The 12,716-nt window shown below is 47.4% G+C and overlaps 4 protein-coding genes across 4 annotated transcripts; 3 read left to right on the plus strand and 1 right to left on the minus strand.

Moving 5' to 3' along the window:
- Positions 1 to 135: 135 nt before the first annotated feature.
- On the minus strand, positions 136 to 1,514 carry ASPGLDRAFT_50726 (ATP phosphoribosyltransferase). The gene is made up of 4 exons (XM_022547370.1): positions 1,238 to 1,514; positions 1,151 to 1,185; positions 604 to 1,092; positions 136 to 543 (listed from the first exon to the last, which is right to left on the minus strand). Exons 1-4 carry the CDS (start codon positions 1,252 to 1,254, stop codon positions 170 to 172), a joined length of 915 nt encoding a protein of 304 aa, XP_022397892.1. The 5' UTR covers positions 1,255 to 1,514; the 3' UTR covers positions 136 to 169.
- A 22-nt stretch (positions 1,515 to 1,536) lies between these two features.
- On the plus strand, positions 1,537 to 2,159 carry ASPGLDRAFT_785084 (40S ribosomal protein eS28). The gene is made up of 3 exons (XM_022549971.1): positions 1,537 to 1,633; positions 1,688 to 1,883; positions 1,944 to 2,159. The coding sequence occupies exons 2-3, from the start codon at positions 1,820 to 1,822 to the stop codon at positions 2,042 to 2,044; spliced, it is 165 nt and encodes a 54-aa protein (XP_022397893.1). The 5' UTR covers positions 1,537 to 1,633; positions 1,688 to 1,819; the 3' UTR covers positions 2,045 to 2,159.
- ASPGLDRAFT_50728 (uncharacterized protein) lies at positions 1,969 to 2,658 on the plus strand. Its single transcript, XM_022547371.1, has one exon. It carries the CDS (start codon positions 2,201 to 2,203, stop codon positions 2,393 to 2,395), a length of 195 nt encoding a protein of 64 aa, XP_022397894.1. The 5' UTR covers positions 1,969 to 2,200; the 3' UTR covers positions 2,396 to 2,658.
- Positions 2,659 to 9,456: 6,798 nt separating this feature from the next.
- On the plus strand, positions 9,457 to 9,630 carry ASPGLDRAFT_87665 (uncharacterized protein; the record flags this gene model as incomplete). The annotated part of the gene is made up of 1 exon (XM_022550427.1): positions 9,457 to 9,630. A coding segment is annotated over one exon (174 nt), but the record flags the coding sequence as incomplete, so codon positions are not given.
- Between the last annotated feature and the right edge of the window lie 3,086 nt (positions 9,631 to 12,716).

A 12,716-nucleotide genomic window follows, 5' to 3' on the forward strand; every position in this document is an offset into this window, starting at 1 on the left:
TATGCATGATGGATATACCTACGCAATAAGCTAATGAATTATATTCAACTGTTATCATGAACGGTCTATAAGCATAGCATAACATTAACCTAAAGACATAACCATAACCATGCCATACCATTCCTATGTATTATACGCAACCAAAAAAACCAAACCCCAGAAAAAGAGCTCAACCCGTCCGCGAATTGGCAATGTTCAAGACCAAAATATCCGACGCCCCAACCTTACTCAATTCATCCATAACAGTCGCAATGTTCTTCTTCTCCACCATCGAGCTAACAGCAACCCAACCCTCCTCTTCAAGAGCGGTGATGGTAGGCGCGCGCTTGCCGGGGGTGATGTTCGATGCAGTCGCGAGTTCGCCGCGGGGGATGTTGTACTGGCACAGGACGTATTTCTGGGCTGTGATGACACCGCGGACACGCGAGGTGAGGAGGTCCACGACGGGGTTGGTAGTGTTTTTGGATTTGACGAGGATGGCGGTGCTAGCGACAACGGTGTCGATGGCCTTGAGGCCGGCGGCTTTCATGGTTTCGCCGGATTCTGCATTCGTTAGCCCATTCTCAAAGAAGTTCATAAATTGGGAAGGTGAGGGGAACGTACCAACGAGATCAACAATGCCATCGGCAACACCCAGCGCACAAGCAGCCTCAACACTCCCCCCAACATACTTAATGTTGGTCTTCTTACTAGCATCACCCTCGCCCTCAAGCCCCGCAAAGAACTGCCCCGCAAGCGCCGTGAAACTAGTCACCACATTCCTCCCAATCAAATCCTTGGCACTCTCAAAGCCCCCCTTCACCGGCACCTGCACCTGCAACTTGCACCCCCCGAAACCAAGATCCATGATCTCCTCAACGCTCGAGGCTTGTCCGCGGGGTAGCTGGGCATCGTGCTCGGCGACCTGGTCGCGGCCTGTGATTCCGATGTCGACGCGGCCTTCACCGACGAAGGTAGGGATATCGGCGGCGGGAAGGAAGATGAGGGCGATGGGGAGGTTCTTGACGAGAGCGATGTCGAGGCGAGTTTCGCGGCGGAATTGCACGTCACAGCCGGCGAGGAGGTCGAGGGTTGCTTGTTGGAGGCGGCCCTCTTTTTTCGTTGTTAGCTAGGTTCTTGTCCTTATAGGTATATGTGCGGGGGGACTTGCTCTTGGGGACGGCGAAGAGGAGTCTTCCTTCGAGGCTGGAATGCTATCAGTATCCTATATTCAAACCCAATTGAATCATTGACTCACTGGTTAACAAGATCCATCTTGACGATCAGCGCGGGGCAATTTCAGACGAGGGGTATCAAGGAGCAATGGAAACCGCAGTGAAGAGGTGAATATATAACAATTAGATAGACAGATATCAGACAATATCCTAGAGAATTGCTCTATCCAATAGAGGCCAGAAAGAAGTCAGTCTGTCGAGTAGTGGAAGATGTTGCAGTCGGAGCGGCGTCGGAGTAGATGTTCGGAGGGGCAGATGCTACTATATAAGACGCCCACGCTATCAAAGGAACAATGTCAATTGGTTAATCTACTATAATAATTGACAACTAGCAATAAGCTAATAACCTATCTGTAATCTGTACACATCTGAACCTGAAGAATGACTCAAAGTTCCTGCCTGAAAGCCTGAAAAACAAGGTATCAATAGCCCTGAACCCTCGCGTAACGTGACGGAGACTAAACCCAAAACAGAAGGCGCACAAATCCACACACCTCCGATTCCGAGCTCTACTCTACTTTGTTCCTTTTCGCCTTGTCAAGCGCTATCTTCACACCTCTTACGCCGTTACCCTCGTTGTCGTCGAGCCCAATCCTACAGTCAAGATGGACGCCGCCAACAAGCAGCCCACTAAGCTCGTCAAGGTCACTCGTGTCCTCGGCCGTACCGGTACGCTATAAATTCTGGAATTTTGGATAGAGGGAAAGGCAGAAGGACTAACGAGGCCAGGTTCCCGTGGTGGTGTCACCCAGGTCCGCGTTGAGTTCATGGACGACACCTCGCGTTCTATCATCCGTAACGTCAAGGGCCCAGGTATGCGATGCGATTGATTTGAGATTTGAGATTTTCGTTGGTTCCCGTTCGCGATGGCATCGATTTTTCCACTACGAAAACACGACAACCGTTGAGATATCACGAATGCGAATTGAAATAAGTGGAGGAATTGATGTGGAACGAGGCAACAAAATGGCAGAAATGTGGAAACAATGCACGATTCAACGACACAACTACAACTCCACCAAACGATGACATACTACGAAACGAACATTGCCAGCGCGAACCGGGAACCAATATGGAAAGAAAAACAAGGGCACAAGCTAACCAGAATCCCCGCAACAGTCAAGGTCGACGACATCCTCTGCCTGCTCGAATCCGAGAGAGAGGCCCGCCGTCTCCGCTAAACAACCTTCCTCCTCACTTCGATTTCCTCTTTTTTCTCTTGCACCCCGAATATCCTTGGTTCCGCTCTTGCTTGCGATGGAGACGAGATGAGATGAGATGATAATTCTGGGAGGTCGGGAAGGCGAAAATGTCATAGCCATAGCGTGTGCTATCTTACGGATGGGCTTCTGATGCGACGAATAAAAATTTTTCTCAAAAAAGCGGTTTTCTCTTGTTTCCATCGGCTCTTTTTTTCGTATTTGGATTAAGAGAGAAATGGGGGGGATATACAATGGGGAAAGAATGAAAAATTGGATTCGATTGAGGTCTTTTTTTTTTTGTTTTTTTTTGTCCACATCTACGCATTGCATTTGCATCGACATCGGAGGTCACTGAAATCAATATCTGATGATCGATTACGACCCACTACCTGGTATTCCAATGCGCCATACCGAAATACACTGCAAAGTCACGCATGAGGCTCCAAAGACAACGAGCGCGACTTCGGGCATCGTTGCTTTCAACTCTGTCCATGCTTCGGTCCAAGTAGTCATTCTGAACGTGCGTAGATCATGCCATCCTGTAGACTGATCAGCCGCCGCAACAAATGTACTACTACATATCACTCATTATTTCCGTATCGATGTCTCAGTCAATTATAGATTTCAACTTCAGAGATCGCTATTCTGGTTTCATGTTAAGTATCACCTGGTGTAAGCATAATTATGGATGAAATGAATATAGATCTCCAAGCTACTCACCCCTCTTTATATTGCACGGGTAGTTCGACGGCCATGTCTGATGAGCAGCCCTCAAAATTGCCCAGGTCGTCCACCCTACCATACAAGATGACACAAATAGAAAGTTGATGGAAGACTAGCTGAATCCTGAGTGGCGAACTCTAAGTGAAGCATACACCCAGGGCAACTGTAAATTAACATGAATGTCACGGGCTCGGAATAGTAGATAATAACGAATCGAATTCCTATCTAAACTATTGTAGCCATCGACGAGAACATCGAATCCAAGGAAAAAAGAGAAGAGGAAATCTATCTAGGGAAAAAGAGAAGCTTTATAGGCGTTTGCTTGACGTCGCTAATGTCTCGTCTGGCGTGTTGATGTCGTTCTATTGTGTCAGTCTTTAACGCAGCGTTGAGCCGTTGATGCGGCGTTGAGCCGTCACATAACCCCCCTTCTTAGGCGGAGTCTATCCCCAGACTCTATGTCGGTTTATTATCATCAGGGTGGTCGTTGATCTCATCAATCCCTTCCTCCCAGGCCTTCAGCCATTCCTGCAGACGGCATGGCGGTCCGGGGTTATTAGGGTAGTTTCGGTGGTAGTCGCGTATGCGGTGTGGGGAGCCCTTGAAATTCCCTGCTGCATACCATGTTCAATCCTCATCAAATCCGACCCATTTGACCTGATACTGCAGTCGTCGGCGGTATATTCGAGAAGCAAGGACTTCTTCCACTTCCCACTCCTGGTCATCTCCGATGATGACTGGCTCTGGAGGCTCTATGACTTGCCCTGGCAATGGATCATTGGCGGCACGACGCAGTTTGTCAGGTGAGAACTCAGGGTGTATCTTCATTGAACCAGGAAGCTCTAGTCAGTAAGAGTTGCCCACCTGCTTAAGGATCAGGAAGGGACCTGCCATCTGGCTGTTGAGCTTCTTGTTTGGGCGATCCGTCTGGTAGTGGTGGAGTGATAACCACACTCTATCACCTACATCAAAGTTAACAGGGCATCTTCATTGGTCTGCTTGCTTCTTCTGTTGGTCCTGTGCTCACTTGATCTGCTCTGCAACTACAGTTCAGATGCTCTCCATTCTCTTGGCAGTTTCCTGAGCTTGTTGTCGACTAATCCTCTCATCCTGGGGAGGAGATCCTTCAATTGGCATCCAATCAAATGAGGTCCAGGGCTCATATCCACAATTAACAAGGAACAGTAATGCATCGGTTGATTCAGAAGGCAAAGTGGCCACAGCAAAATCAATCAGTGGCAGTAGCTCAGACCAATTGTCCTGGTAGTGGTTGATAAAGGGTCTCAGCCAGTTGACAATGTGCTGATTCACAATCTCTGTCTGCCCATCTGTTTGAGCATGGTAAGCTGTTGAGAGTTTCAGCTGAACTTCAAGGATTCAACATAGTTCATTCCAGAATGTTGTGACGGCTACGGCCACAGCGACGGCTCAACGCTGCGTCAAAGACTGACACAGGCAAACGACATCAACACGCCAGACGAGACATTAGCGACGTCAAGCAAACGCTTATAAAGTTCCTCTTTTACCCTAGATAGATTTCCTCTTCTCTTTTTTCCTCAGATTCGATATTCTCGTCGATAGCTACAATAGTTTAGGTAGGAATTCGATTCGTTAGTATCTACTATTCCGAGCTCGTGACACCACCTGGCTTCCGGACCATCAATATGGAGCATATTCAGTATTCTGTAGAAATCTTTCTTGACTAGTGTTTCCTAGCTCCATTGAAAATTGGGCATTTTAGAGGAAAAGTAGAAATTGACATATCCGGGCTTACCCTTTTGGGGTTTTCAGCCCTAGCAGTGGCGCGGATGGTGTACCTCTCATTCCAAGTCTTTCAGTCCTTCTCTCCTCGTAAATTATCATTTCTGAACAGACCACAATTATTCCACTTCATCTTTACAGCCTTTTGAGGTAGAATGATGTCACATGTTTATCCTTTATTCACTCTTCTACTTCTGCCTAAGCGCAAGAAAACTCTTCGCCCTTCTTTTTCTTTTCTCTCTCTCCCACCTTCTTTCTCTCTCTTCGCATCCAATATACTAGCACGGAATACTACGGGAGCTGGTTATCCATCGTCGATTTTCTATCTTTCCAGTTGCTTGTTTATTATCTCTTGTCGGACCGGCATCATGCCGCCAAAAAACACCGATTTCGACAAGTTGAGCACGAATGAGCTAGTAAAACACCTAGCTCAGTTTGCAGGCGTGCCAGTGCCCAAGGCGGATGTCAAGATCATGGGCAAGTGTAATATCACAGGCTGCAGTCTCGTCTACTCTGGCACAGAACAGGCTTTCAAGGAGGTTGGGCTGTCCTGGGGCACCGGCGCTAACCTGATGTGCATGAAAGAAAACTACCTCAAGAAAAAAAGTTAAGCTCCCTTCTCACTTGACCATGTATTCTACTTCTACTAACTTCTAATCTAGGGAAGGCGGATGAAGCGGGACTGGCTGATTATGAATCCGACAAGCGTTTGCAAGCGGCCTTTCAAGCCGATCTAGCCCAGTCAGAGGGAACCCCACGCGTGCATATCCAGGAAGGAAGTGGCGATACCACAGACACTCAGAAGAGCAACCAACGCCGGGACGAACAGTTTGCGCGACAGGTGAAAGTTGCCCAGCAGCAAGCCCCAGAGCTTCGCCATACGGCAAAGCTCAGTGCGGAGCAACGTCGTCGGGTCATTGACCTTTTTGATAAAAACTTCAAGGGTCTGGACAATGCCAAATCCCTGCTCTCCTCTCCGAGCATCTCCGTGAGACTTCCATTTCCGTTCTTGGGGACTGAGATGCCTAAGCGATTCATGGTCCGTAATGACCAGGGAAACTATCATTACATGGGACGGGAGGTGTTCTCTGACCTCGTTGATGCTTTTGACTCAATGACAGAGGGTTTTTGCCATCCAAATCTCTGGGTATATGGCCTCATGGGCTACGGGAAGTCGCACCTTCTTGCAACCCTCACATGTTTTCTCACGGCATACGGCTATCGTGTCGTGTACCTCCCAGACTGCCGCATATGCCTCGAAGATCCTACGAGATACCTGCAACAATGCTTGCTGTTTACTTGGAGTGATCTCCCTGAGAAGGTCGAGGAAATTGTTAAACTGCAGGACATGAATGAAGTTGCCAATTTCATTGCCAATAACTGGTCCACCTCCGTTGTATTTGTCATGGACCAACTGAACGCCCTGGATGACGAAGATGAAGCTTCAACAAGATCCCACGTACGCCGTTGGCTCAAAAGATGTCGCTCTGGGTTGAAAACAGTACTCAGCACTTCGGCAAATAACATCTCTTTCCACCGCATGACACAGAGACAGAATTATGACGATCTTTTCACTGTATATGGCGGGTTCACCAGAGTAAGTTGACGTTGATGACAATTACCTTGACACTACTTCTTTTCAATATATAGGTTGACCTCTTTTACTTGAGCAGGCAGAAATGGACGCTTGGTGGAGCCACCACAGTGCCGTGGCCCTTGGAGATTACACACGGGATGAGGTCGAGGACTACACGGGCTGTAACCCGTTGTTGCTGGTGAGCTGCATCGAAGGAGGCAAGTTCAATCTTGCTTGCGAGGAGATTAGTCGAATGATCCGACACGCACAGCGCTTCACGGGACGTATGAAAGACAAGTGCACCGAATGGGGTTGGTCAAGGTAAATCCTCTGCAGCTACGAATACTAATCATAGCACGCTAACATTCCATAGATACCAATCATATGTGAAAGCCTGTATTACCGAAAGAGCTGTTCCCGATAATATTGACCCAGAGAATGTAGATCATCGGTTTTTCCATGAAAGAAATAGGACTGGGTATTGCATCTGTGGTGCCGTTCGTGAAGCAGTCATTAAAGAGCTGGCTTCGCTCGGGACGTATTTGTTTTCAATTGAAGATAGCATGAGAGCAATGGGCCACCTCGTCAGCAACCCGTCTGTGGTCGGATATTTCCTTGAAAATGCCATCCTTCGCTCCATCGTCACCGCCGGAATTCCCTGTTTGGATATAATCGGGCCAATGCCCCAGTTCATCTTCCAGGAGTTTCCGTCCTACAACCTCTCGCATGAAAAGGCTTTATATGTGCCTAGGACCTACAACTTCCCCGCGATTGATGCCGTCTTTTTGCGTCTTAATAATGTGGACAAGAAGGCTGAGCTCATACCGATTCAAATCACGATCCAGAAAGCTCATAGAAATTCGGAAGAACAATTCTTCAACAACTGGTCCTTCTGGCATGACTACCTTCATGATTATGATGTCAATATCACCTTCCTCTGGATCACCTCGGACGGGGGCTTCAAGCGAACGTCCACGGAGGAAAGACTCCGTAAGACGCGCGGCGGCTCCGAGAAGGTGGTTTGGCCCGACTACGATTCTGTCTACATCCCGCTGAAGGAAGTGAACGGAAGTGTCTGGAGGAAATACAAAGAAGTCCAGGCTAAGCCGGCATTATTACTGCCCAATTGAGGCTCATCGCTCCGTTTTGTGTTCTCGTCACGTCAAGTTATCTGTTGATCTCCTCGATTCTGTCAATGATTCTCGATTGACGGAAACACGCCGTAGTCAGTTAATCTGAATTCTGAATTGAGCTATGTGACTTTACAGAAGTTAGCTGCACTTACTGATTAAAGATGTTTTGTTTTGCGAGCTGATTCTATCGTGAGAAATATATGAAGAAGGCGTATTCGTATGTTTACCATTTTGTAGGGCCCGCGAAATTGGGGAAATCAGGGGAGATGGGGAATGTACTTATGTTGACTTCAATATATGCTGAAGGATGATTGATATGCTCGCTATCCCGATTGACCAATCAGAGCCCGACTTGCCCGACTATTTACGACGTCTTGTTTATGACCAACCGTATCCACGATAGATATGGTGGAAGGGATGATAGGACCGGGAGAACTACGGCTATGCAGCCAGCATCTTTTTTACTATGACCGCATACACGCGTTATGCACCTTTTCCTTGTTTTTTGTCTCTTTGAACATCTGTCGCAATGACCTTTCCTTTTGCGCTTAGTTGATGGCCGCCAGAATGTGTATAAAAAGGCCGTACGATAGATAGATATCTAGAATCAGAGTTCTTCCTCTATTCACTTCGAATAATGCCTATGAAATCCTTCCGAACATAGTAGTTAGCAACTTATGTCTGGCCTTCAGTACGGCAATCTATAGCGGCCAAATTGCAATAACTAAAATTGATGATTGAGAGACCTCACCGCGAGCAGTTCAGAATGAAGCCATCGACCAAGCTTCTTAAATATGGAGTGGTGCAGTCAATTCACGTGCAGGAAAGAATGTAGGATTTACTGCATATGTAGATTGGCTATAAAAATCACGGCTCTATACAGCCATCTGCAGACGCCATTAGGACGTCAAATTCATTGAATCTGGAGACCTCTATGCTTACCTCTGGTTTCCCTGTCTTCTTCCCCCTTGTTTTGTCTCAATTGTTTACTTCTTTTCCCTTTTGCTTTTCCTTTAACACTCAAGAAGCTCAAGTTGCTACTTGACAGCTGAGAAAACCCAAGCAGCCCCGGCGCGGGGGGATACCTGTGTTTAGATAATAGATGATAGTTTAGCTAGGAGACAGGAAGTTCTGATCTGCCCGTCGTATGTCCCGCACCGGGACCAGGGCTTTTCCGGGGACAAACCTATATGTGATAAGGCCTGACCCTCGACGTAAAATAGAAACACACACACACAATGGGCCAGTGGCTCAGTGGTATGGACATTGAGCCTGGCTAGCCTGCCGGTGCGCACATCTAAAAGGAACTAGACTTGCTGTTTTCGCCCTGCAAAAACGGTCGTGAACAACCAACTTCTGAATCCCTCTTCACTATATTCCTGCGAATGGTGAGCTACGTTGAAAAAAACCCAGATAATCATAGATGCTCTAGACGAATGCACAACAAGGAAGGATTTGCTTCTGTGGATGGAAAACCTCACATGCTCTGGGCATCCAGGGCTTTACCTCCTTAGCACTAGTCGGAAAGAAGAAGATATTGAATCAGGAATAAAATGTTGGATGCATCACAGTGACTTAGTTTCCATGCAGCAAGGCCCTGTGAACCATGATATTTGTGCATATGTTCACAAGCGACTTTGACATGATTATGGTTTTCAGAGGTGGCACTCAAAGCCATCTGTGCTTGATGAAATCGAGACTGAACTCATGAAGAAAGCCGATGAAATGTAAGATGCGTTACCTCAAGGCCTCCAAAGAGCAAGCTGACAAGCGCTGACTATGTGCACAGGATCAGATGGGCTGCATGCCAACTTGATATTCTACAAAACTGTCTGGATCTTTGAATGCTCCAGAAGTCGCTTAAGTCTCTACCCAAGACATTGGAGGAGACGTACGCCCGAATTTTGGCCAGCATTGATGGAAATTACCGAGATTACGCAATAAGGCTTCTGCAGTTCATTACTTATTCGAAACGGCCGTTGACAATCCAAGAAGCTGTTGATGTTCTAGTAGTTTATTTGAGTGGAAAACTCCCCTTTGACTACAAATTAAGGATGCCAGAACCTCAAGAAATTACGAGGCTCTGTTCAAGCTTAGTATCTCTTGTAACAAGACAGATTGGTGGAGAGATGGTGATGGAGCTTCAATTGGCCCATTTTCTGTTCAGCAATATCTCCAGTTCAAAAAAATTGAAGCAACTTTCCGAGGGAAAAAAAAAAAAAAAAAAACTGAAGTTGGTTGGATGTTCCAAAATGGTCTCAATGAAAGCAGAGCAAATCCTTCAACGATTCCTTCTTGTATAATAAAGGGTAGCTTTAGGTTAAGACAACTTGAGTTCGACCCCTAACATCTAGAGCTGTTAGGGCTTTACATAGCACATAAATAAGCTCCGTCATCCTCTCAGCACTTATCATTTTACTCATTGATATCTTATTATTCTCCTTACATATACGCAAAGACGAAGAAGGTACTCCAACCCAATCTGCATACATCCTGGTTTAGAGACAACACTGACATACCAAGCACAATAATAGATATTATCCGACACCCTCTTAGCCTTCTTAGCCCTGTTCACGGATAACATCATCGCGGCTGTGATGGTCTAGGCGATGTCTTGAGGCACCATCAGTCTCATGAGTTAGAAATCCAGCAGCTCTGGTCTGGATGGTCTCAGTTAAAAATTCCCATCAAGGAAACGGGCGACTCAATTGGCATCATTCCCAGGAATCCCTCATGATTCTTTTTTCACCATCCAGTCATGACACCATTTCGTCACGGACCTTTTCAGTGTCGCAGACCCACATGTTAGCCTTAGGGATCTTCTTGGGTGGGCCCACCATTTCGAGTCGATTTGTCAGTATAGACCACCTGCTCCTGCTCCTGCTCCTGCTCCTGCCATTTCCTTAAAATTGCCAATTTTGGATTGCACAAACCCACTCCACACCCACTCCACAAATGTTCCACACCTGCAACGAGCCAAATGTCAGATGAAGGGCGTCGGCAAGATCGGGCCCGATGGCACGGAACAAAGTTTTCTAGGGGCTTGCCTTATGTCTCCCAATATAAATTGCTGGTGATCCTAGTGGCCAAGTTTAGATACGTCTCGGATTTCTAGACGACCAAGAAGATTTTATTGGGAAGTCTTACATTTTTGCTTCGTGTTGTGGGAGGGAGAGATGGCCGCGAGCCGACTCATGCTTCCCTGCGCCTCAGTATCCATACCATCCAGCGCCAGCCACGGTATCTGAGTTACTCAGGCGCCTACCGTCAGTGAATAGAAACATAGGGAGTGGAGGGCATGTGTCAGCCCATTATTGAAAGGTCACATCTGCCCTGTCTCGGTTAGGGCAAATGTTTTGGCTATTTCTAGGGTTCTCAGCCTGCCAAGGGGGGTATATCAGAGGGTCAGTCTGTTCTACCCCCTCTAGCCATGGCAGGTGATTGTGGGTTAGGCGCGTGTTTGCAGGAAAGGATCGCGTTCAGAATAGGCGCCTGCAAACAGGGTGGCGCTTGTCTAATCTGGAGGCGCGCAATCTGGCCGCAGTGTGTTTCTGGTCAAGGATGATTTCCATGGGGAGAATAGCGGTCTCCCGATGAAGAGCTGCAATAGGAGTGGTCCGATATACTGGAAGGGTTCCCCGAAGGGCTTCTCTGAGTACCCGGTCAAGGCAAGAAAGGGAGGAATCGACTCGATTTGATACAGAGCCTTGGTTCCTGGGCTTGGGCCTGTTTCGGCCCCGCCACCAGGCCTCAGCCCCATAGCAAAGGACTGAGATGACACAGGCAATTGTAGCCTACCGCAGTAGGTGTACAATAGTCCCTCTAACCGTATTAGCTAGTGATCTGACACCAGCGGCTATCTGTCTGGCCTTTGCAGCCAGGGTCCTGCAGTGTTTGCTAAAGCTCAACCTCCAGTCAAACCAGATGCCTAGCCAGCGCGTTGCACCGCCAGACGGGGGAGGTGTGACTTTGTGTGAGCCTTGAGAGGTGTGAATGGAGCATGTGAGGTTAGAATGGTTGGTCCCGCGTGTGAAGTGCTGCAATTCTGTTTTATTGAAGTCAAATGTAAGGCCTTCTCTAGCCCCCCATTGTCTGAGTTCCTCAGTGCAGTGCTGGAGTACCGTGCAGTTTTCCTCCAAGGAGGGGGAAGCAACTAGTTGGCATATATCATCAGCATATCCAAAGCGACCGCGTCGGGTGCGCAGAGAGCCTTGTTTGAAGATGGACTCAATGAATAACATAAAGAGGATTGCGGAGATTGCGGAGCCTTGTGGGAGACCTGCTGGAACCTGGAATGTCTGGCTCATGTGGTTCCCTAGGCGGAGGCTGGCTAAGAGACATAACTACACAGCCAGGTTCGCCCGTGGCCAAGCCTAAAGACGTATTCTAGAAAGTACTCACAGATAACCCTTTCTCATTCCAGACACGGTCTGAGCTCTCTATAGATGCATGACAACCAAGAAGCCCGCTTAGCATGTTTTGGGAGTTGGGCGTTATTGCTATAACCCATAGTTCCAGCTGAACAGCGCCGCAGTCCTTTCTACTAGTATGTATCCGGATTCAGAATACGTTGATTCAATAATCTGGAGTCAGGCCCTGGACTAGTCTCTAGTACTTGTCACAAATCCAGGGATTAAATACCCACAATGTGTGAACTGTGATCTATATGTCTTGGTGAGTGAAGAGAATCTGGTAAATGAAACTGAGGGTTGGATTTAAAGAGCTGCGTGTGACGGCTCAACGCCGCCTCATGTGGCTGATATCGATAAACACCGCCATATAAGCAAACAAAGAGCACTTGGCGCGGCCACAGAACCTATGGATAAAAACCCCTTTTTCCTGTAGATGGATTCCTTTCCTTCTTTTCTCTTCGGATTTGATGTTCTCATCGATGGCTACACTAGTTTAGATAGGAATATCAATTCGCTATTATCTACTGGTCCGAGCCCGTGACACTGTGAGCAGTGCGCCCACATCAATCCTGATAGAGCAGTTATCAAAATGCAAGATATTCCATAATGACCCTTATGTGTAACAATTTTCCGGAGTTATTGACCTGATGAAGGCATTTCATCTATTGCGGAATCTGGGTACATATTGAAGTAAG

Source organism: Aspergillus glaucus, assembly GCF_001890805.1.
Source record: "Aspergillus glaucus CBS 516.65 unplaced genomic scaffold ASPGLscaffold_20, whole genome shotgun sequence".
In the NCBI taxonomy this organism is placed as follows: domain Eukaryota; kingdom Fungi; phylum Ascomycota; class Eurotiomycetes; order Eurotiales; family Aspergillaceae; genus Aspergillus; species Aspergillus glaucus.